Source organism: Chrysemys picta, chromosome 3 (genome assembly GCF_011386835.1).
Source record: "Chrysemys picta bellii isolate R12L10 chromosome 3, ASM1138683v2, whole genome shotgun sequence".
Lineage (NCBI taxonomy): Eukaryota > Metazoa > Chordata > Testudines > Emydidae > Chrysemys > Chrysemys picta.
This window is the reverse complement of record NC_088793.1, coordinates 133,172,130-133,197,781: the sequence shown is the minus strand read 5'-3', so window position 1 is coordinate 133,197,781 and position 25,652 is coordinate 133,172,130. Positions and strand designations below refer to the sequence as shown.

The following is a 25,652-nucleotide window of genomic DNA, read 5'->3' as shown; positions in this document are numbered from 1 at the left end:
CATACAGTTTTTGCTATTTTTACCTATCCATTTTGGGGGGTTGGCTTATAAACGAATGGGCTAATGAACGAGTAGGTACGGTAATTATTTTGAGTAATTTTGAATTGTCTGCAAATTTTGCTACCTCACTGTTTACCCCTTTTTCCAGATCATTTATGAATATGTTGAACAGCACTGGCCCCAGTACAGTTCCCTGGGGGACACCACTATTTTACCTCTCTCCATTCTGAAAACTGACCATTTATACCTACCCTTTGTTTTTAATCTTTTAACCAGTTACTGATCCATGAGAGGATCTTCCCTCTTATCCAATGACTGCTTTGTTTGCTTAAGAGCCTTTGGTGAGGGATCTTGTCAAAAGCTTTCTGAAAGTCTAAGTACATTATATCCATTGGGTCCTGTGGCACCTTTGAGACTAACAGAAGTACTGGGAGCATAAGCTTTCGTGGGTAAGAACCTCACTTCTTCAGATGCAAGTCAGATTTTTACAGATTCAGACTAACACGGCTACCCCTCTGATATATCCATTGGATCACCTTTGTCCACATGTTTGTTGACATGTCCTCAAAGAATTCTTATGGATTGGTGAGGCAGGATTTCTCTTTACAAAAGCCGTATTGGCTCTTCTCCAACAAATTGTGTTGATCTATGTGTCTGATAATTCATCTTGTGCTTTATCTGTGAGGTTATTGATCCATAAGCATTCAAGATCATTTTCTTCTGAGTTATCAGTGACTCTGAGACAGGTAAAGCCATATTTGATGTAGAGTTCCATTCCCTCTCCTATTTTGCCCACTCAGTCCTTCCTAAATCGGTTATAACTATTGAAGTTAACATTCCAGTTATTTGAATCATCCCACCAGGTTTCAGCAATACCAGTTGGATCAAATTTATGTTCAGAAATGAGCAATTCCAAGTTTTAGTTACTTGAACTCCTACTATTAATGCATAGGCAATTCAAGCATTTTTTCTCTGCATGCCGTGGGTTTCTTGATTAATTTTGTTCCCAACATCTTGATTTTGTGCCTGCTGATTGCTCATATCTTCTCTCGTTTAGCCTTCTCCTGTTGAACAGGCCTGTGACACATTTTGATTCAATTCTGCAGATATATTTGTTCATGTGTTCCAGCTGCATAAGGAATGTTAAATGAACTGAGCAATCAGTGGGGCTAGCTGCTATGATTGGCAGGATTCATACACAGGTCATTCATTCTGGCACCTCGTGTAGTGCCAAGTTAAAGGCTGATCATGTTGGAATTAGCTATCATTTTGTGAGCATTAACTGATAACTCAGTACTGTCAGTTGAGAGCCACAATTTAATTTTGTGATGGCTGCATTTTTGACATGCTTGTGCTAAAGTATAATTTAAAAAAAAGTTGATTGTTTTAAACATTTTCTTGACTATATATCTACATAATTGTTCTAAGTTTGTCGTGTTTGGTACCATTGTATTTGTGGGAAAAAAAGGGCTTTCAAAGGATACCCAATTCTACCCGTTTCTGATGACATTGTACTAGCAAAATTTCCACCAGTCGGAGGACTTGGAGCTGGAGAGTAGCAAATCTTCCCTGTCATGATACACAGGGTGACACCACTGAAATGATGATTCTGTAGATTTTTATGAATCAAATGACACCACCTTTATCTTTCTGTCATTAACTTGCCCATAGAATTATTCATGATCTCAGACTGAATTGCCTGTGCCTAGGAGTTGGAGCTTCCTGTGCGTCTGGTGCCAATGGCCCTCTCTCTCTCACATGTTTATCACTTACGATCTTGTAAATGTTAGTGTAAATAAAGTAGTGTTAGTAGATCGCTTACTAGTTTTAATTATTCTTGGGATGGGACTTTCCTTTGATATTTTTATCAAAGCCTCCAGCATTAGCTTTGAAATGCAGAAGTCCTTGGCCTTCAAGCATTGTCCTTCCTTCAGGGCTGTTATGCCACAAGTGAGCGATGCTTACATCAGATGCCTCATATTCTTGGGAGAGGGGCATGTGAGAGAGAAATGTAGCAACTGCAAGTCATTCAAGAAGAGGATACAGAAATAACAGGAGGTGTGTTTGAGGGACTACTTTATTGAACAATCAATGCATCCAGCCCCTGATCTAGTCCATACAGAAGTTGGCAGAGCTGAGTATATACTGACTAGAAGTGCCCCTGAAGCTCTGCATCTGCTTCCCCTGATAAGGATTCAAAGACTCCTAGATTGCATGAGGAGAAGAGATGTCACCTTCGCTAGGATCTTCTCACAAGGTTCCAAAGACTGTTTGTTCTTTGGAACAAAAACTTGAATCAAGACCCAAGAAGGGCAACTCAAGCACTTGAGACTCGGGTCATCGTCATTCCTCGCACACATCATCTCCTGAGTCCTACGGTACCAAGGTCAGAGTGAGAACTATGGCTCAACTCCCCCTGCTACTGTCTGAAGTGAGACATGACCTACCGGTGCCGTTGATCTCAGTGCTGACAGTCAGTGCTGTTTAGACCAATACCTGCAGCAAAGTTACTTATTCTATCACCGTGAAATTCCTTTAATTCTCATCCCTCCCGCCTCACAAATAGGCCCATTTCCACTGAGTTTGCTTTTGCTTAAGATAGACAGATAGCAGCGGGAGCTAGAGAATAAGATGGCCATCTAGAATGCCAGAAGAACAATGCAGCAGCCATGGCCCAGGGAGCCAGGAATATGAACCAGTGAAGCCAGTTTTAAGTTCCTTTTTCCCTGGCTTACATGCTGGGGAGGGAGGTTCTGAGCCAGACTGCCTGGGCAACATTGCAGTAGACAAAGGAGAGGAAGGAACTGGATATCAGAGACAATATTGGGAAAGATACACCATGATGGAGTGAATCTGAGAAGGGAAAAAAGATCTAACCAAAATAAAATATGAGTAGTAAGTTAAATTGTAATCTGTTAAATAGATAGTTGATTGACAGTTTGTCACAGGTAAATACAGTAGATGGCTATTTATTGCTTTGAATTACAGAGGGAGTGGCTTGGAGGGGAAAAAGAAACAAGTATTTTTCACTCTTGCTATTAGTTTTAGTCTTTAGGCTAGAAAGCATTGGGTAAGTTTTTCCAGCTATGTTAATAAATGCTTATATTGTGTTTTTTAGAGAAAAGCACATTTTAGACACCAGATAAATAGTTACCTGTATAACATCTTTCTAAAATAGTGTTTTGTAATGGCTAAACATCATGTCATGATACCTTCAATATTTTACGCTTTAATTTGATACACTTCTTTAAAATTTACTACTAGACAGATTACATGCTGATGTCACTATCATTTGACACCAGTTAAAGTTGTCATCTTTGTACCAGGTTGTTGGTTGTTTCACCCATCATGGCATATGTGCATTTACAAAAGGATGTTTGAGAGTGAAAACAAAACTTTGACAAGGGAAGGTGTTGCTCAATTTCTGGAGATTTATGAAACAAAACGTCTTCCAAATTCACCAGGATTTTCAGAGGTAAGAGCATTCCCCTAACCAACCTCCCTCCCAACTATTTTCCAGGATAAATAGATATTTTAATCTGAAACATTTCCTAAATTGATTACTTAAATCATGAGTTGTTGGTAGACAAATTCTATAAAACCATATCAAATTTAGCTATGTCAATAGTAATGACATTATTTAGAAGTGATCTCAGGGTTAAGATTATGTTGGTCAAAGAAAGAGTGCCTATTGCAGTGTTCCTTGTCATTTAGCCACAAATCCTTATTTCAGGGACCAGTGCAGTCTAACCTCAATTAGTTGAATCCCAGTTAACTGGGACTTTTTTTTTTTTTATATGAAGGTTGGATATGATCTCTTTCTCCCTGAGGGTTGCTGATGTTCCAGTTCTGTAGAGTTCCTCAGCTTTTTCAGAACTGGAGCTGTTGAGCACCTCAGTTCAGCAGAACCATCCGGCCACAAAGGAGATTACTGAGGAAGTTTTGAAGTCCACGCTCAGCGTTTCACTACTCTAAGGACAGACTTTGAAGCCTGATGGTTATCCCCCCTTATTGTGGGAAGGTTCCGATATCCCTAGAGACTGTTGAATAATCTTCTTCTTCTTCTTTTTTTTTTTTTACTGTATCTCTTATAATAAATTATTTAAAAAGTCTGTCTTACTATATAATAAAGAAATATTATAGGTGTTAAAACTACACTCTGTTTTACTGTTGTAATAACATATTGCATTTGCATAGATTTAGTAGTTAGCTTACATCTCACAGGGTATAAATGATCTATTCTGTACTCTGTCCAGCCCCACTTCCAAGAAATAGCTTGCAGGTAGCTCAAAAGCCAAAATTTCTGTTTTATACAATTATGGTCAATCTCTCATTAAAGTGACACCAACTTGATTTATAGACAGCTTAAAAAAAAGGTTAAAAATAGCTACAATTACAATATATCCCTGAGGACTCCTGTCAGTGTTATGGTTCTAATTTTTTTTCTTCTTTTGTAAAAAATAATTTTCTTCCTTTTTGTTTTATGAAAAACAGACCCAAATGGAAAATAGATTGTAGTAGAGGAACTGACTATACACCAAGTGCTGTCAAATGTACAAAGCGAAAAATGTTTTTTTTCTTTTTCAGTTATAGTACTCTTAAAGGTTACTTATGAATAGTGTCCTCCCAAATTCATGGTCCATTTTGGCCAATTTCACTGTCATAGGATTTTAAAAATAATAAACGTCATGGTTTCAGATATTTAAATCTGAAATGTCACGGTATTGTAACCATGGGGGTCCCAACCCAAAAGGGGGTTGTGTGTGTGTCGGTCGCAAGGCTATGGTAGGGGTCTCGTGGTATTGCCACCCTTACTTCTGTGCTGCTGCCTTAAGAGCTGGGCAGACAGAGGGCAGCTGCTGGCCAGGCGTCCCGCTGTAAAGGCAGCGTCACCGCCAGCAGCAGCGCAGAAGTAAAGGACTGCTGCTGGTGGCAGTGCTGCCTGCAGAGCTGGGCTCTCAGCCAGCAACCGCTGCTCTCCAGCCTCCCAACTCTGTGAAATCTGGTCTCCCCTACAATAGCCAGATTTCACGGGGGAGATCAGATTTCACAGCCCGTGATGCATTTTTCATGGCCGTGAATTTGGTAGGGCCCTACTTATGAACAGTAGTGGGGAACAGGTGGTTTTTTTTTTTTATTGAAGTTGACTGTTTCTACTTAACATTTTTACTAGTGATCAGTGAAGACACATTCTCTTCCTCCTTTCAACTTCCATGTGCAACTAATATTCATGCCTTTCTTGTTCCTCGAATCAGGTTATATCCTCTCCTCAGTAGCCCAACTTCTATACCAAATAGGCAAACCACCGCTCTTTTAGTGTTGTTGTTCTAGCAAAAATGACTGACAGTACAAAGCTCATTGCTTAATCCCCTGCTGCTGTAGGTTAGTAATAAGACTCTCTCATTAGTAGGAACCCTTCCTCTATCTTGTTTATCACAAGTAAAATAAATCTAGTTAGTGCGTGTATGAAATTTAATGATTGGTTTTAATGTAAATTTAATTTTTCTCTCTCCAGTTTATTATTGGACCATTAATGGATGCACTTTCAGAAAGTTCTCTCTATGGCAGGTAAACCATTGATTATTTAGCTTAGTAATTATTGAGCAATGGACGGTTACATTTGATGGGCGATATCAGTTGATATCACTTTAAACATGTCAGTCAAGCATTTGACATAATTTTGTAGACTTTTGTAAACTTTCAAAGGGCCTTTGACAAAAAGATGCTAAAGAAACTTACTTTGTCATGGGTGAGAGGCAAAAAATTGTCATGGATCAAAAACTGGCTAAGACAGGAACAAAGCGTATGAATAAATAGTCAGTTTTCATCCTATGCAGAAGTTTAATAGTGGGATGCCTCAAGGTTCTTTATTAAGTCTGATATTGTTTACTGTATTTATTAATGGTCTGGAAAGGGGGATGAGCAAGCAGTCAGGTAGCAAAATTTACAGAAGACAGAAAGTTATTTAGCTTAATCAAATCTAGAGAAGGCCTGGAGGAAATGCAGACGGAATGGACCCATCTAGATGAATGGGCAACATGTCAAGTGAAATTCAGTGTTCATAAATGCGAAGTGATACACACTCAAGGGGAAAAAAATAATTAACGATACATCTCATAGGGTTCTAAACGAACTGTATTAACTCAGGGAAAAAAAGTTGGCATGACTGTGGACAGCTCAGTGAAGACTTTGGCTTGGTGTATAGCTGTGGTCTAAAAAGTAAACAGTGTTGGAATGCATAAGGAACAAATGGGGAATAATATGAAAAACCATAATACCGTTATATAAATAACTGGTACATCCTCATTGGGAATAAGGGTGGTCAGAACTACACACTATCTCAGAAAGGATACAGCAGAAGTCTAGGTTTCAGAGAGGGCGATAAAAAGGGCATTGAAAAATTCTAATGTGAAGAGAGATTGAAAAGATTGGGGTTGTTTATTTTAGAAAGGAGAAATATAAGCATGGACATGATAAAAGTAGTGAAGATAGGGAGCTTCTGTTCTCTGTGTCTCATAGCACAATGAAGTCAAAAGGTGGCAAATTCAAAACTGATAAAATTTCTATGTAACTAGATTTTGGAATGTTTTGTTACAGGATATCTTGGAGGGTAAGAATCTATTGTGACCTCTTTTGTTCAATGTGTGTATGAGGCTGCTAGAATGGATGGTGAGGAGAAATGGGTAGTGCACTCGGTATGCAGATGATATCCAGCTCTAGGTTTCAATCACATCCTACCCAGCCAGAACAGCGGAATTAATTATCCAATGCCCTAGATGAACCTGGAGTTTGGATAAGTATTAGTTGACTCAAACCAGAATAGACATAGGATGTCTACACTAGAAACGTTACAGTGGCACAGCTTCCGTTGGCCTACCTGTGTCTACGCTGGGACTTAATTACAGCTTAATTACATAGTACAGGGTATGAAATTTTTCACAGCCCTAAGCAATGTAGTTAAGCCACCCTAACTCCATAGTGCAGACTAGCTCTGAGATAGCGTTTGTGGGTTGGGGAGAGCAGCTGGAAGAGTTGGTAGAACTTACATCTGTGCCCCTCATAAAGAGCATGCAGCCACCATTTGTGTGTGTATATAAAAAAAAAAAAAAAAAATTTAGTTTGGGGGTAGCATTGGATCCTGGGCTGCTCCTGGATGCCCAGGCTGAGGCCAAGAGTATTTTTCTGCACCTGGCAAGAAGAGTGTGACCGTTTCTCTCTTCTGTGGCCCTTGCCACTAAAATCTATGCCTCTGTCACTTCAAGATTAGATTGCTGTAATGTGTCATACATGGGGCTGTATTGGGAATATTCAGAAGATGAAGGTAGTGCAAAATGGTGTAGCCTGCTTATTAAGTGGAGTTGCATGTTGGGAGCACGTTATCTCCATAATCTCCACTGACTTTCAGTATGTTTCTGGGTAGAATTCAAAGTGTTGTTTTTAACCCATAAAGTCTAAATGGTTTGGAACCTGATTACCCGAGAGCTTGCCTCTTCTTACGATATTCTGCCACAGCTGAGCTCGACAGAGGCATTCTATCTGGATCTCCCTCAATATAAATAAGAGGGAACTGCTGGCAGTGCTTTCTATGTGAAAGATCCTCAGTTTTGGAACTTGCTTCCCCCTCCCCCCTTGGTCTGCCAGAGGTAAGATTTGTTTGCCTTCTGAGCACTCTGCAAAACCCATCTTGTTCCCCTCTTTGTCAAGGCTGTTCAGGGTGAGGGTTGAGCTGAAAATATTTATGGACAGTCCTTTGTCTGTATTTTTCTTAGCGAGATGAGATGGATGAGGTAATATCTTTTATGGTCTCTCTCACCAACAGAAGTTGGTCCAATAAAAGATATTACTTCACCCACCTTGTCTCTCTAATATCCTGGGATCAACATGGCTACAACAACAGTGTATATTTTTCTTGTAATTTTTAACATGTGGGATAGGCACTCGGAGCACTGGATGAGTGGATATAGGCATATTTTAAAAAGGTAGAGAAATAGACAGAGATTGGACATTTATATGGATACCAAGAATATCCAGAATTATAAATAGCTAATGCTGATACCTTTTGAAAAGGATATAAAACTTCATGTTTCAGGTCTTAAGATGATTAAGATGAAACCTTCATTGCGATTACATTGTCCCACATCTGGTACTGCAGGGTTTCTTGCATCTTTCTGGGAATCATCTGATGCTGTCAGAGAGAGGAGACTGGACTAGATGGACCACAGTTATGATTCAGCATGGCAATTGCTGTATTTCGGTTTCAATATTTACATTTTCAATACCCTTAAAGTATCAAAAGCACTTAAAAAAACCCAAACAATTCTTCATATTGAAACACTTTACTTTGGCTGTTTGCATTCTAATGAGTTAGACAATTAGGTAATGTTTTTGATTAATTTGTTTTATAAGAGGCTTTGACGTCCCTCCTTATAAAGTGCATATTGTTAATTTTATGTTTTTAACCAAACAGGTCACCAGGCCAGTTGATAGGAGCTTGTCCTCCTTTAGGGGTGAAGTTACAGAAGTTTTTGTCTATTTACCTCACACTTCTTCCAGAAGAAGAAAGAAGTACGTTTTAATTAATTTTTTTCTTTCGAAAGATAAGGGAAGTAAGGGTCATGGATCCATTTCCAGTATCTAATGTACATGTTTACCAGTGTGTTCTCTCCCTGCTAGTGTACTGCACGAGTCATAGACTGAATCTCCTTAGTCTGTCTGTCTATGGTTTTTAAAATGTTTTCATACAAAAATTTCTTCTTCTTTGAGTATGTGTCAGTGTGGATCCCACTGTAGGTACCCGTGTGCCCAGTGCACATGAGACCTCAAATTTTTGAGCAGGTGTATCTGTTGGAACTGTGCATGTGCCCTGTGCTTCCTTGTACTCCCATGTGAGGGCATCAAAGGAAGAACAGTTGCAATGTCTCTTCAGTTCTCTTTTATTATCTGTGCCAGCAAGACAGAGCCGGAAGAGTGTCTAACTTGCTAGTTTGTAGCTCAGACTAACTTCTTCAGAACCATTTCTTATCTCCTGTTTTCAACTGCCATGATCTGAGCTGACCCGCCTGGACCAAATTTTGCTGGTCAGACCCTATATGCCCCTTCTCTGTACATTTCCCCCCCCCCCCCCCAACAGGGTTCATCAACATCAGGGCCGGCTCCAGGCACCAGCCCAGCAAGCAGGTGCTTGGGGCGGCCAACGGAGAGGGGCGGCACGTCTGGCTCTTCGGCGGCGGGTCCCTCGGTCCCTCTCAGAGCAAAGGGCCTGCCGCCGAAGACTGAAGCGGCGGGTAGAGCTGATCACGATCGCCTTTTTTTCCCCCCCCCCCCCCCCCCCCCGCTGCTTGGAGCTGCAAAAACTCTGGAGCCGGCTCTGATCAGCATGTTGTTGCACTTGAAACCTGCAGGCTTCAAGCCCTGTCCATCCTGCAATGGACTATTCCCTCTGAAGGATGGATACAGTAGGTATCTCTGTTCTCTGGGCGAATTGCACATTCTAAACAGATGATCAATATGGGTGTGCAAGTCGCACAAGACAAGGCTGAAATTCCACCTTTTGGAACAGTTCATAAATGAAACAAGTTCCAAAATCCTACTAATGAACAAACCAGTGTTATCAAGTGACCCATTGAGCAGAAAGCATCGCTTAAGACTGGGGCAAAAAAGACAGTGCCAAGGAAAGACGCCGACCTCAACAAGAATGTCAAATCAGGCACCAACAACTCCCATGTTGAAGTCGGGCACCGAAAGGATCTGGGGGTAATAGTGGATCATAAATCGAATGTTCATCTACAATGTTATGCTGTTGCATAAAAGGCAAATGTCACTTTCTGATGTATTAAAAGGAGTGTCATATGTAAGAGATGGGAGGTAATTGTTCTGCTGTAATGGCACTGGTGAGGACTCAGCTAGATTAAAGATGTGGACAAATTGGAGAGAGTCCAGAGAAGAGCAACAAAAATAAGAGGATAAGAAAACATGACCTATGAGGAAAGGTTGAAAGAATTGGGCATGTTTACTCTTTAGAAGAGAAGTCTGTGGGAGGATGTAATGATCTTCAAATATATAAAAGTTTGTTATAAAGAGGATGGTGATCAATAGTTTTCCATGTCCATTGAGGGTAGGACAAGAAGTAATAGGCTTAGTCTGCAGCAAGAGAGATTTAGGTTAGATAATAGGATTTTTTTTTTAACTATAAGGGTAGTTGTGGAATCCTAATCACTGGAAATTTTTAGGAACTGGTTAGAAAAACATTTGTCATGGATGATCTAGGTATACTTAGGGTACATCTACACTAAAAACTTAAGTCAACCTATATTAGATAGACTTACAGCAACTGAAGTAATTACTGTGGTGGTTCACGTCCACACTACCCTCCTTTGATCAGTGGTGTGCGTCTTCACCAGGAGCGCTTCCACTGACCTAAGAGGGGCAGTGTAGGGAGCCGAGAGCCCAGTCTATCAGCTCTGCTCGCAGCTCCCTGCCAGGAGCCTGGCTGCTTCATGGGCTCTCAGCTCCCTGTTCCACACCAGCTCTTCCCGCTCCCTCCACCCCCCGACTCTCCGTTCTCTGCTGGGAGCACAGCTGCCTCCTGGGCTCCCGGCTGGCTGCTACCCCTGCTGGGAGATTCCACTCTTTCCAGTCGATGGCAAACAATGTGAAGTCAAACCCAACAATGATTATACATGTGTGTCTGGGGCTCTGAGGCCATATGTTAGTGTGTATGTATGCTGCTTGCCAGACTTCACCTGCAGCCCATGCAGCTATGTTAAGGTCCATGTATGCCCTGTCCAGATACCACAGGTACCAAAGGGTCACAGTAGCACCCTCAGCCCTGCTAGATACTATTTGAGGACTGAATCATAGAATATCAGGGTTGGACGGGACCTCAGGAGGTCATCTAGCCCAACCCCCTGCTCAAAGCAGGACCAATCCCCAACTAAATCATCCCAGCCAGGGCTTTGTCAAGCCTGACCTTAAAAACCTCTAAGGAAGGAGATTCCACCACCTCCCTAGGTAACCCATTCCAGTGCTTCACCACCCTCCTAGTGAAAAACTTTTTCCTAATATCCAACCTAAACCTCCCACACTGCAACTTGAGACCGTTACTCCTTATTCTGTCATCTGCTACCACCAAGAACAGTCTAGATCCATCCTCTTTGGAACCCTCTTTAGGTAGTTGAAAGCAGCTATCAAATCCCCCCTCATTCTTCTCTTCTGCAGACTAAATAATCCCAGTTCCCTCAGCCTCTCCTCATAAATCATGTGCTCCAGCCCCCTAATCATTTTTGTTGCCCTCTGCTGGACTTTCCAATTTTTTCACATCCTCCTTGTAGCGTGGGGCCCAAAACTGGGCACAGTATCTCAGATGAGGCCTCACCAATGCCGAATAGAGGGGAATGGACCCAGTGTGTCTATGTAAAAAAGGGGTCATTCCCTGTCCCCTCCCAACTACCACTGTTATCACAGATGCTTCAGGGACAGGTTGTGGGGCCTACCTGAACCAACTACAGCATATCAAGGAACATGCCACCAGAGCATAGCCTGCAGCTATTGCCTGCCTCAGAAATCTTCCAATCCCTTAAAACTGCAAGGCAGTAATGTGGAGTAACCCATTGACTTCCATGAAATATTATGCCTTTGACTTGTCAACCAGGGCAGACACCAAATTTGGAAGAGCAATAGTACTTCTTTGAGTGACTGCACATGTCCATTCCACTGTAGGTGAGTGCATGCTGGAGATTTTTTTCCCCTCAGCAGTACCTATTAGGGTGGCTTGAGCATCCAGTGCTGCTGTGTGCAGGTATAAAGGGTGGAGGTGCCCTTGGCCCCTCTCAGTTCCTTATTACCAACCATGATGGTTGTTGCAGTAGTAGGGCTGCAATCGTTCCAAATTCTTCTCTTGCTCTTTGTAAAATATACCCAGTTTTGCTTAGCATAGTTTCATAGAGTTTAGGGAATCTGTAGTTAAGATAATTAGCTAGTTATAAGTTTCAGATTTAGGTCTTAGACTGCTGGTTTCAGCTTTAGGTACTGGGAGCAGTACTGGAACTGTACCTCAATCTCCGGGATTAAATCATGTTGTTCATTCAGCAAACCAATGCCGGTGAGCGACCTGCACCCCAGCTGCCTTGATCACTTGGGGGAGTCCCATGTTAGTGACAAATGTCACATTTGCAAAGGTTATAAGCCTTGCTCAAAAAAGGAGAGAGCGGCCAAGCTTAAGTGTATTCTTGTGGAGGTGGCACTCATCCTCTCTTGGAGCCGTCAGTTTGGAATGGGCACTGGGCATGTCAATATTGGTCCACAGTGCTCCTCCTGTATTGTCTGAGTCCAGAGCTTGATCACTGTCATTGGTGCCATGGAAGAGGCATGAGACCTCCAGAGATTCAGTACCTCTGTAAGCAAGACACCAGAAGTAATTCTTCGGTTCTACTCCACGCTGATTAGGCCTCAAATGGAGTATTGTGTGCAGTTCTGGGCACCACATTTCAGGAAAGATGTGGACAAATTGGAGAAAGTCCAGAGAAGAGCAACAAACATTATTAAAGGTCTAGAAAACATGACCTATGAGGGAAGATTGAGAAAACTGGGTTTGTTTAAACTGGAGAAGAGAAGACTGAGGGGGGACATAATAGTTTTCAAGTACATAAAAGGTTGTTACAAGGAGGAGGGTGAAAAATTGTTCTCCTTAACCTCTGAGGATAGGGCAAGAAGCAATGGGCTTAAATTGCAGCAAGGGTGGTTTAGGTTGGGCATTAGGAAAAACTCCCTAACTGTCAGGGTGGTTAAGCCGTGGAATAAATTGCCTAGGGAGGTTGTGGAATCTCCATCATTGGAGATTTTTAAGATCAGGTTAGACAAACATCTATCAGGGATTGTCTAAATCAGTGGTTCTCAAACTTTTCTTTTTGCGGATCACTTGAAAATTGCTGACAGTCTTGGCAGACCACTTAATGATCTTTCCAAATGTTGTTTGTACCGTTAGCTAGCTATTGTAAAGCGCTTTGGATAAAAGCGTGCTCTCGCTCTCTCTAAACTTAATCATTAACCTTTTTTTGTTCTACAAATAAAAGCACACAACTCATATTTTAATATCAGTAGTCTTATCTTTCTAATGCGATGGATGTGCCCTCTCCCCCCCGCCGCGGCAGCTCCCAAGCTGGGGCTGGGAAGGAGGGGGTGGGGGGTCTCTCCCCCGCCAAAGCAGCCACAGAGCTGAGGCTGGGAAGGAGGGCCCTCTTTCCCCAGCAGCCGCAGCCCTGGAGCTGAGGAAAGTCGCCTCTTTCTCTGGCCGCCACAGCCCTGCATGTCCCAAATTCCCCCCACCCCCTCTTCTGACCCCACTGCCCCCTCCCACCTACTGAGTATTCCCCCCCCAAGGCCACCACTTCACCTTACATGTGCGTTTTCTCCAGGGTCCAGGCACCTAATTAGGTGGGTGGCCCTTCATTCTCCTGTGTCTGACTGTGCACCTTAGAGGGAACTATCCGCAGACCACCTGAATGGAGCTTGCAGACCACAGTTTGAGAACCTCTGGTCTAGATAATACTTAGTCCTGCCATGAAAGCAGGGAACTGGATTAGATGACCTCTTGAGGTCCGTTCCAGTTCTGTGACTTATAAAAATATTCCGCACCCAGCAATTCCCATTGAGAACAATAGAGAAATAACATTCCCCTCCCTCTCAGTGATGGAATTTTGGTTCTAAATGTCTGATCTGTGTACACATCATATGGTTATTTCTCAGCTATGCAGCATATGATTCTGGATTACAGTCTTAGTGGTCAATCATAATGCAGGGATTTGTATAGTTGCTGTAGAGTTATTTTTCAGTGACAGTACTTCAAACATACAATTCTCTCTGTGATAATCCTTTTGCTCTGTGTGGTTTTGGGTTCAGAATTTTCAAGCTGTTTTCCAGCAATGCAGACAGCGTTTCAGCCTCTTGCTTCCTTTAGCAGGAACCAAAAACGTCAGAAGTTTACAAGAAAGAGAAGGGCGAAATAAATCAAAAGCAAACAAAAGAAAATATACTTTAAAAATGCTTAAGAACCCACTGACTAACTTTCCTCCTCTTGAGCTCTGTTCCAGCCCTACATTTTTATGCTTTTATGATTCATGCTCAGTCTTTCTATTGAAGTAATTGGAAAATACTTTCAGTGACTTCAAGAAAATTTTCACTGATTTCAGTGGGATGGGCCCCAGTCTCACTCTTGGATCACACAGATCACATTTCAAAATCAGAACCTAGGATTGAGCCATTTCTCTTACTCCAAGTCCCTTCCTACAGTCCATTGGGTCTCGTCTCCACAATAAGCGTTGTATATTAGAGTTTTTAGTTTCTCTTGTTTGCTTGCACATGGTAAATCTTCTTTCCCAATTCAGTTTTGAAACAGTGTTACAAATGTATGGCAGATATTTTCAGGAGAAGGAGGAGCCTTGCTGACCTGTTGGGAGGAAAAAGGAGGTAGGGAAAGGAGATAAGAGGGAGGAAAGAAGGGGAATGAGGAAGAAAAAGGGGGGGAGGTAGGAGGAAGGGCCAAAATATAGTATTTTTAGAAAGCAATTTATCTTTCAGCGGTTAAGCGGTCCATTTTGTTTTCTCTAGTTTTTATTCTTTCATTTAAAAAAAATTAAATATTGAATTTCCTGTAGCACAGTAACATAGTGAAGTAATGGACAGTCAATAAGCTTTTCTAGGAAGTTGTATTTCAGTAACTGTAAATGGAAAAGTATCTATTTTAAACAAAGTATCTTACACTTGTGCTTCTGCAGTTCAGTTTTCCTGAAAAGCTACTGTCCTTTCTGTGGAAGTGCTTGTAGCACTGCATAATCAATTAAAATATACAACTGAAAACCATTATAAAATAGATAATTTAAAATTGAAACCAAATAGTAGTAGACAATCCTTGCTATTTAAGAGCTTGATTTTTGGCTTTCTTGCTCAAGCAACTGACCCTGAATCTTCATCATGAAAGCACCCACTCTTTCCCTCTCTCTGCACCTACATCATTTAAATGGTTTCAAAAGAACAAGAAATGGATTCTGGCTATACAGAACGGAAATTTTCATTGAAAATGCTACTTTATCAGTTAAGATATTTTTTCAAAATACAGTAGTTTCAATATTGTATTTCAGCTGACCTACAAAATATATATTTTTTTCTGGTTGCTCTTATTTAAAGGTAGTTTCCTGTTAAAGTTTATTCAGAAGATGACAAGTAGGCACTGGTGTGCTGTTCCCATTTTGTTTCTGTCTATGGCACTGGCCTGCATCCCATCATGTAAAGCATTGGGTACAGAAGGACTTCATGCTCTAAGGTAACACACTTCAGCGGTTTTATGTCCCTTACTTATGCACAGGTTCTGGGAGACTAATAAAACAATTCTGGGGAATGCACAGCAGAGTCTGACTCTTTTTGGGAAAATTTAAATCATCAAATGTAGTAAAAAGACTGAAAGCTTAAACTTGTAAAGAAACTTTTTTCCTCTATCCTTCCCCACTCTCTTCAACTATGGTCCAATAGAAAAGCTTTCACTTTTCACAAAGCGATCGCTCTATATCTGACCTATCAGTCCTTATCCGCAAAGGAAACCTGTACAACACTTTCAAAAGATGAGCCTGGGAGTTTAAATTCATAGCTGTGCTAGACACTAAAAATCATGGACTGAATAGAAACACTGGATTTATACCTTATTACAACAGTCTGAACCCACTGACAACCTCTCCTAGCTGCTGCTCCCTCCACTCTTCCTTTCCTCCCTGTGTCTGGAGAGGTGTTTAATGGGTCACTTCACCTTGAATGGTCCCTTGAAATATGTGTTAACTGCTTATACCACACAATCAGTTCAAATCTTGTATTTAGCAGTGACACTTTGAGTTGGGCCATGTCTACACTTACAAGCTTACAGTGGCACAGCTGTACCAACACATAAGGTTGCTCAAGTAGCTGCATTACACTGATGGGAGAGCGCTCTCCCGTCGACATAATAAAACCAGCTCAACCAATGGCGGTAGCTATGTTGACGGGAGAGTGTGGTGACTGGTGTTTATGCTGGCAAAACTATGTTGCTTGAGATGGGTGTCTTTTTTTTCCCCCCACACCTCCGAGCAACAAAAGTTTTGCGGACAGTGCTAGTGTTGTCATGCCTTAATTTCCCAGACCTGAAGAAGAGCTCTGTGAAAGCTCTAAAGCTTCTCTCTTACCAACAGAAGTTGGTCCAATAAAAGATATTACCTCATCCACCTGGTCTCTCTAATATGCTGGGAGCAACATGGGTATGACTACACGGCACACTTACTAATACAAATTTTCGTGTTCTTCAGAGGCTTTGACTCAGTAAAGAGACATCTTCATTAAGCGAGCACTTTTGCATATTCCTAGTATCTAAGAATATAAGTACAGTAGTAAATTAAGCAGCATTAAACAGGTGTAGTCAATAGCATTCTGATTAAAGAACACAATTAAAGTGAATGTGAGGGACAAATTGTGAACCTTGTGGCAAATTTTTCTCCCATGTTGGTCTTGGTTGGTTCCCTAATGGATATGCCAAGCTCTAGTGGCAGAAAGTCTGCCTTGAGAGGTATTGGCAGCAAGCACAACCCTCTTGTAAGCCCTGACACAGTACCATTTTTGCAGCTAATTACCACAACCCACATAGCACATGACGCTGGCTGGGAAGGAGTTATGGTCAGGGCACAAAAATGATGTGCTAATTCAGTGTATTTCCTGGCTTCCTTTGCCACTAAGGATCTTGTGGCGAACCCTCTGGAATGTAAAGCTACTCTCCTCTGGTGAACTTCCAAGTGAAAGCAATATTTCAAATGGTGCTTACCCTCTTTTAAGGGTGAATTCCCCAATTTGGGTAAAGCTATGTCCGCTTGCTTAGAGGCGATACAGTTTGCACTCCAGTTCTTACCCATCCAGTGGGGGTGAATTAACTCATAGACTGCAGTTTTTAGGGAAAACTTGATTTAATTGGAGAGCTCTTCAGTGGGTGATAGTGCCTATAACCTATGTGTTTAACATTAGAAGGTTCTTTTGCAGTACTCATGGCAATATTACATAATCATTAATTACGGAGGCATTGGTCATGAATTTATAGTTAAGGTGAAATCCGTTTTCATTTCAACAGGCACTTTAAACTTTTATTAACATGGCCAAAACCTAGATTGTAAATTTTGAGTACAATTTGAATTTTTCATGTTGGTTTGAAAATTGGGTTGATTCAGAGAGAATAATAATTCCAAAATAATCCCCCTTTTGAAGTTTTTCAATGGATTGTTTCATCTTTCTTGGATTCTCTTTTGCAGGACATCTAAGACATTGGGCTCTTTGCTTTGCTCCATGTGCTGCTCCGTATGTGCTGATTAATACAATATCAATTACAAATACATAGTGCTTGTGATTGTCATGACTTTCACTTTTTCCTCCATAAATGGAAAAAGAAATGCACCAGGATGAACCCACCATATTTAGCACTAATGATGTAATACTTCTATTCTGATGAAATCATCTGTGGGTTGGTGAGAGAGACAGAGGAAGGTCAATCAGCCTATCCACCCACCAAATACCTTTTAAGCAAGGAGAAATTTTGTGAGCTGGGCAAGAGACAACCATGGGCCTCATGCAGGTCCCCACTCTTACTGTTGACCAAAGGCATGAATGTGGATCCTAGAATGTAGACGATTAAGAGCTGCCACTGCATTAGGCAAACAAGTTAATAGCAGGAATAGGATTCTAATGTGGTAGACCCAGATTTTAGCTATTTGGCTGCATTGCCTTTCAGATAGGATAATCAAATCACATTCAGTCTCTAACCGCTCAGCTTCATGCTTCACCCAGAGTCAGCAATAAAACCCTGGATTCTTCAAATAGTGTCCCTAAGGGTGCTCCACTTCAGGTGTGCGTGTGCCACACAAACCCTTGATCTAACTCCTCTTTCCCCTCAGAGAGAGGTTTTTTGGTTTGTTTGGGTTTTTTGTAGCAGGGAATGCCTGGCTCTCCAGGTTTCAGATGATGTCTCTCCTGTACTTGAGTGATGGGCTTAAAGTGTTTCCATTGCTTGGGGGAGTTCTACGTCTCCAGGTAGTTAAACTTCTGCCTGACCCTCAAGTCCAGGGCAAGGAAAAACAGGGAGATTAAAAGCAGACTGCTAATGAAGGATCACTTCCTTTGGCCAGCTTCTGAGTTAGGTCAGGAGCCACCCCCCAACTCCTCCGTGCCCTTCCCCCCCAGATGGGGAAGGCATCCAAAAAGAGTGGGCTTAAGGAGCCAGCTCCAAAAAGTCCAGGTGAGATCCACAATCTCTGAAGCTTCAACCTCTTGACTTGGTACCATTGAGTTGAAGGACTCCTCCTCCAGTACTAGTGGGACCGTAAAGTCCCAGAGCATGAAGGAGAGACATGGCTCCAGTAGGGTCTGGGTACCTTCTATCAGCAAGGAGGGGAAGCATAGACACTTGGGACTGGCACCACCAAGTTCAGCATAGCTGTCAGAACCCATGCATGTGGCATCCTCAGCTAGACACCATTGGCATCTACTTCAGTACATCAATCATCAGCTTCAGTGACTGTGGCCTTGAATACTGCGTCAGTACCACAGGAGTTCAGATATACTAAGGACTTCTCAATAACAGATGAACCGGAGTCCCTGCTCCTGGTGGGTACTGAGAATCTCTCGGTACTAAGATCCCGATCTCTAGACTACTGTTGGCTGGACTACAGGACTCTACCGTTTTCTACATGTGCTCCTCCATTGGATGAGATGGAGGAGGATGAAAGTGACTTCCAGTCAGTCTCCTCTATTTCTGTTCATGGTTCTCTAACATGTTCCTTCAGAAACACGTTCTTTGAAAGTCATAGGGAAGATTGGACTCATTGAGGGTGGTGGAACCAACCCTGCATGCCATTCCCACTTCTGTACTACAGGCCCTGCCAATGACCATACTGGGTTGCCCATCAACAACAATTTTCCAGATTGCTGGTTTCCAGTTCACTCGGCCCCTGTCCCTGGCAACTGGGCCAAGGTGGGGGGCAGCCTGCTGCCACCATCACCTCCCCAGCCAGGCTCTCTCTCAGGCAGCTGCTGCTCTGCACAGAGCAGTGACCTAGAGCAGCCGGCGTGAGAAGTTGCTGGTCCTGCCCCTTCTGCTCCCTGCCCGGGCCCGGTTGTCAGGGACAGGGGGCAGGTGCAGTGGAGGACAGAGTCCCCTCCTCGCACCCCGGCAAGCCAAGCAGAAATCTGGAGGTGGGGCACTTAACCCCGCATGCTCCCCTACGTATCACCTATGAGGAACTGTCTTCAGTAGCTGGGACACATGGCAGCTTGCACCTTTGTGAATGATCACACAAAGCTGTGTATCCACCGCCTCCAGGGTTGGCTCAGAATGACCTGTTCTCCAGTCAGACACACCTTGGGCAGACAGGTGACAGTTCCTTTACGAAGTGAGGAACCCCTTAGACTATGGGAGGATCAACTCAATGTCTGTGCAGGCATTCCTTTCTGTAGTGCAGCCCCATCAGTGACTTTATCACTATTGGGATGGGGAGCCCATCTCCATACCCTCACGACTCAGGGCAAATGGAGAACTCAAGAAACCAGTCTCCACGTCAATCTGTTGGAGAATAGGACTGTCAGGAATTCTTGCTTTCATTTCCTACCCTTCATCATGGGCAAATCAATCAAGGTCATGCATTCCATATCAACAAGCAAGATCCCCCTCCTTGTGTGCTGAAGCCATGAAATTATGGAATTGGTGCATGGTTCATTAAATCCAAATATCAGTGGTCTACCTCTCAGGCATTCAGACCATCATAGCCAATTTCCTCAGCATACGCTTCTCACAGGATTACGAATGGGATCTAGAACCCAAGTTCACAGCATATTCCAAAAATGGGGACTGCCAGAAGTGGATGTCTTCACCACCTCCAGGAACAGGATCTGTCCTCTTTTCTGCTCAAGAGGGGGTCTGGGCCACCAGTCCTTGGGAGATGCCCTTCTTCTATCTTGGAAGAAAGTTCTCTTCTATGCGTTTCTCCAATGCTGCTGATACTAAGAGTGATGAACAAGATCAGACAGGGCACAACCAGAATTATCCTTCCAGTGCAACCTGGCTAAGAGACGGTTGGCACCCTTACCTTCTACATGTATGTGTCAGTTCTCGTTCAGGCTCCCAACCATTCCTCGTTACCTGTCACAGGATGCGGGTTTTGTGCTTCATCCCAACCAGTGGTTCTCCACCTCCGATAGTTCACGTGGTTAGAATCCTCTTGCTCTATGGAAGTACAAGTGTTAGTAGAAAGAGATCAACCTGCACTACTTATCTGAAGAAATAGAAGAGATTCTTCTATTAGTGTTGTTGTCACTCCCTCCTGCCTGATTTGGTGCTACTTTCAGTCATCCTAGATTGTCTTTTGGATCTATGGAAATTTGGATTATCAGTTCTATTAAGGTCCATTTGACTGCAATATCAGACGTTCATTCTCTGGTAGATGGTTTCTTCATATTTGCTCATCTGGTTTCGTCTAAGTTTATTAAGGGTCTGAGAAGTGACAACCCGCAGATTAAAGACCCTACCCTGACCTGGGACCTCAACCTGCTACTCAGTTACCTTAGGAAACCACCATTCAAACCAATGGCAACCTGTTCTCTGTTGCATTTATCTATGAAGACAGCATTTTTAGTAGCCATTACGTTGGCCCATAGGGTCTGGCAGATTGGAGCCTTGATGGCAGATCCTTTTCGCCCCTCCTCCCCCCAACATTCTTTAAGGACAAGGTCTCTTTACATCCACACCCTAAATTCTCACCTAAGGTTATATCGGAATTTCACCTTAATCCATTCAGCTACCAATGTTATTCCCAAAGCCACATAGTTCTCTACAGGAATCCAGTTTACATACCCTAGATGTTAGAAGGGCATTGATCTTCTACTTAGATAGGGCCAAGCAATTTAGGAAGTCACCTAGGCTCTTCATTTCCTTCACGGATAGATCTGCATGGTCCTTGAGCTCTACTCAGAGACTGTCAGGATGATATCTAGATGTATTATCACTTGTTATGATGCTGCAGGTGTTCATCCCCTCCAAAGGATGATAGCACATTTAGCCAGATTGTAGGCACTATCTACAGCATTAACAAAGAATGTACCTGTATCTAAAGTATGCAGGGCCGCTACATGGGCTTTAGTACATATGTTTTTGAAACATTACTCTCTGATCCATGCGGTCAGATCCGATGCGGCACTTGGTTCTACCGTACTGTCTTCAGTTCTGGACTGTTTCAAACCTCCCTCTTCCATCTAGGGATATTGCTTGGAAGTAATCTGAAGTGGCGCACCCATAGGGACACTACTCAAAGAAGAAGAGGTTACTCACTTTGTGCAGGAACTGCGGTTATTCAAGATGTGTGTCAAAATACAGATATTTTACATTTCAGTCATTTGTCAGCTCCTCTTCCTTCCTTGATCCTGGAACCTACCAACTGAGGTACACCAACCTTGTATAAAAAGAACTAGAAAACAAACACAAAAAATGTAGTTTAGTGACGGTTAGAGTTGTGTCAGGACACACTCAACCAACTCAAAATCTGAAACACATGAAAATGAAAAACTAAGGGAAAAGTATCTGGCATTCACATTGCCTATAACACTTAATAATACACTCCATCAGTCTGTAAGGCTTTTGCTTTTGTCTCCAACAGATACTGAAAACCAATGCTCATCGCAACATAATCAACTTTGAATTCTAGCACAAAATCTTATCGATGACCTCAGCAATGTTAAGGGAGTAATTTCCCAAATGCATGGAATGTATGACAGGCAGATGTGCCAATCTGGTGATACAGGAGCATCTGAGATCACTGTTAAGGTTTTGTGATAGAGTGAGAATGTAATGAACTCTGGGTACATATTACTTTTCGATATCTGTTAGAGATGTAAGTGAATGAAAGCCTTCTGAATTGTTGGAGTGTTTTACCAACAGCGTTGTAGGCAATGTGAATGTGACATGGAATAGAGGCCCTTACCTTTTCATTTCCAGGCTTTTCAGATTTTGAGTTGGTGTGTTTTGTCCTTATGCAACCTTAATTGTCACTGAACAAAAGTTTTTTGTGTTTATTTAGAATCATAACCCCACTTGTTTTTGATTGTGTGCTCTTCAGGGGAGGAATTATATCATCTTGTATCTTTAGAAAGTGCAGCGCACGTTCTGAATGCTCCTGCATTCTTAATATATTGATCACTACAGTTAAAATATAGTTGGTAAATATGTATTTTAAGAGCTACCTAATCTGTTTATAATTTAAGGTGCATATTTATCCATTTGCAGAGATGTCCTGCAGTGCACTATGATCACACATCAGATTTTGTTGCGGGGAGCTGCTCAGTGTTTTCTTCTCCAAACAGCTATGCATTTGACAGATGTGGTAAGTTCTTTTTTTTCCTAGTGTAATGTTTTATTTTTCAGAGATGATAATGCAATATGTAAGTGCTGCCAAATAGAACTTGAGCAGCTGATTTTACTGAATTTGTAGTTTTGGCAATGTCCATTTTAAAAATGTGCTTGAGTGATGTAGGTCTGTATGCTAATACTAATAATTCTTTTAACTTTATTTTTCATATGAAACAACTTGATCCTTTTTATTCAGCATTTCATTTGCAGTACTTTATTGATAATATTTGTATTACTGCAATGCCTAGAAGCATGGACCCAAGATCCTGTTGTGCTAGGTGCCATATAAACACTTATTTAACAATTAAAATTTAATATTAAAGAGACTTTCAAAATGACATAAAAGATTTTAAAACGATATTTATAATGTTAGCATGATGACTTTATAGTCAGGTTAAAATATCGCTTTCATTTTAGAATCTTGAATATAAGTTGTCTAATTCTCAAATTATTTTATGGGACTGACATTTTTCATGCTCGGTGTTGAATCAGAAGGAAATCCTTCCCCTCTTTCTCCTCTATAACATCACAAGAGTTTGTCTGGGCACTTTTAAGCTATAAAATGTGGTTCAAAAATTTTCAAATGATTTTGATGCTTTGGATAGCTCAGAAAACTTTCTTCTTAAACTTCAAACTTGACCTCAAACAAGGATCATGCTTTTATCTTGATTGATGTAATTCAATAGAATTCCTGGATAAAAACTATATATTTAACTGCAGTTAAGGCTGAATACATATCAGTAATGTAAGGGTAAAGTATTACAGCTATGTTGTAATTGTTGCAAATAAATAAATAAATAAATAAAAAGGGCAATAGAAACCCAGGAAATCCAGAGTTAATGTTACACTTAAAAGAAATCCAAATGTAAGTAGAAACGGCTTCTCTCCACCTTAAAGACTCTGCTCCTGTTCCTTATCTACTCTTGTCTCTGATAGCATTAGCTTCCTGCCTCTTCCATCAAGTGATGCTAGTCCTGACTGCCTGTTGTTCACCCTCTGATAAATGTTTCTCTGCCTTTTTCATTTATACCAGCAATGTGTGTGTGTTCTCCTTGAACAAAGCCCTCTCCTCAGGCCTCATTTCTTTTGTGAAGCCTACAAGACATTGGCCATCTAACAGCGGATAGGCTGATGGTGTAATTGAGTTCAATTTATATGTTTTAATTTAAAAAAAAAGACCCTGATGTATATAATGTATATAAAACCTACATGATATAAATACATACTTTTGATTGTATCCCTCTTTCCCTCCATTCACGTGTGTCTTGCTTTCTTAGATTATAAACTCTTTGGGGTAGGGGATGTCTTCTTGCTAGGACAATGCATAGCACATGGTGAAGACTACTACTAATCAATAATACTAATGCATTGTTGTTTGCTTATCACCTAACAGCTACGGTGGTAGGTTAATAATAATTTCCTGCAAAGTAGCAATTCCCAACCAGTGGTATTTGGAGAACTTACTATCATACAGTTGCTGTCTCTTTTTTTTTTTTTTTTTTTTAAATCTGCTAAATCTCTTTTAGAATAATCTAAAATTACTTTCTTTCCTAATGTATTTCCACATAAGCAATTGCTGTAGTTGCCATAAGGATGTCATATGATCATCAGTGAGAATGGAGGTGTTTGTGACTGAATGAAAGGGGAGTGCACAGTACTCTTGCTTATGCCTGATAGCCACATGAAAGGTTCTCTTTTGTATTCTCCACCCCATTTTCTTTTGTCTGCTAATACAGCTGCTTACCTTTTCTCTTTGCTGTCTCAGATTTTGCTGTGGCTGACCATGAGCTGACCTGAGCAGGGCTTCCTGTGAAAAGGCAGAAACAGAAGAATTAGTCAGGGGCTTCTAAATATCTAAAATTAATATAATTAAGGTTGTCCATTTACACACCCTGCCCCTCACTTAAAAAAAAAAAAGCCATCAGTGAATACCTCGCTTCAAGCCATTCATTCGCCTTCAGTGTACATCTCTATATGGGTACATCAGACTGTAGGAAAATGAACTGTGTTTGTGTCCTGAAAAAAGGCAAAAATGAATATTTCTGGAAAGTTTATATCCCTGTGGTAATAAATTGGGGGTGGGAGGGAAAAGATGATTTTCTTATTGAAACATTTGCCAGATGAAAGAAAACTCGTCTCAGTTTCACACTAAAATATTACGTGTGTATGTGAGTGTGTGTGTGTTGGGGACTAATGAACCTTAAATAATGTCTTTAGGAGAAAGTGTCACTTCCAGAGATTTCAAGTTTTCTCATGTCTCTTAGACCAGAGGAGTCTTTAAGCAGAGGGACTATACTATGGATGGAGGTGAGAATTGAAACTGCTGCTGGTTTTGTGTTAATCAAAATGTTCTGTAATATACTGTTCTGATCTATTGGTATTAGTTATAGCTAATGTTTTAATTCTCTAATATATGCATGTGAACTAATTTTCAGTCCCTTTTGCACTGGCACATCTGGCGCTTCTGGCACTGAGTGCTAATTGATTTGTGCTTTGTATCTGTACCTTGTAACATGTAACACTAAGGAGGGGATTAATTTTAACCCTCAACCTGCTATCCAGCAGGTAATTAGTCAGAAGATGTTAATATGTACCTCCATTGTGTGAGAGGGTAAGGAAGAAGGGGAAGGTTGTTTTTTTTCTTTTCTCCTGCAGAGCACCTGAATTCTGCACAAGAGCAGCTTTCTCCTGAGGGCAGAGCTTCTGTTGCACTTCAAAGCAGCATAAGAGCTGGAGCTGAGCTCATACCGGACTTGTATGCCCTGCTTTGCCACAGCATTCTCCAGAGAGAGAACATGAGCTAATTTGTAACTTTTGTGTTTAGCCCTATCCTAGTGCAAATCAGAATCAGTTCTTTCATGCACACTTTTGGTGCCCAAATACTTGTTCTACAAAAGACTTCCAGGCATCCACAGTGCCAGCCTGCTTTCTTCCTTGCCATTCCCTTGGAAATTAAGGCAACAGTTTGGGGAGCCTGTACTGGTGTCTGTAATCTTTTCCATCAGAGATCTATGCTCACTGCATTAGATCAGTGGTAACTTCATGGAGAGAAAGTGAAGCAGGACTTCTTATGAGATATTCAGAGCCACGAGTTGGGCATCTCCCTCTGCTTTTATTAACGATACAAGATGGATGTAATATCCTTGGCTGAAGCTGCCCTTCAAGCAGTTATTCCTGTATTACATGTTTTTTCTTTTCTTCATTG

General features: G+C 41.6%; 1 protein-coding gene across 10 annotated transcripts in view; it reads left to right on the top strand.

Moving 5' to 3' along the window:
• Positions 1 to 25,652, top strand: part of TARBP1 (TAR (HIV-1) RNA binding protein 1) — a 110,575-nt gene that overhangs the window by 10,725 nt on the left and 74,198 nt on the right. For 7 of the 10 annotated variants that reach the window (XR_010599767.1, XR_010599766.1, XR_010599768.1 and 4 more), the window contains exons 4-9: positions 3,309 to 3,475; positions 5,516 to 5,568; positions 8,468 to 8,565; positions 15,181 to 15,316; positions 22,325 to 22,421; positions 24,665 to 24,754. Coding sequence is in view for 7 of the 10 variants with exons in the window: in XM_065589038.1 (XP_065445110.1) it covers positions 3,309 to 3,475; positions 5,516 to 5,568; positions 8,468 to 8,565; positions 15,181 to 15,316; positions 22,325 to 22,421; positions 24,665 to 24,754 (641 nt within the window). In the remaining 3 variants the exon portion in view is untranslated. The remainder of the gene's footprint in view (positions 1 to 3,308; positions 3,476 to 5,515; positions 5,569 to 8,467; positions 8,566 to 15,180; positions 15,317 to 22,324; positions 22,422 to 24,664; positions 24,755 to 25,652) is intronic. The other 3 variants (XM_065589041.1, XM_065589037.1, XM_065589039.1) reach the window with 2 other exon arrangements.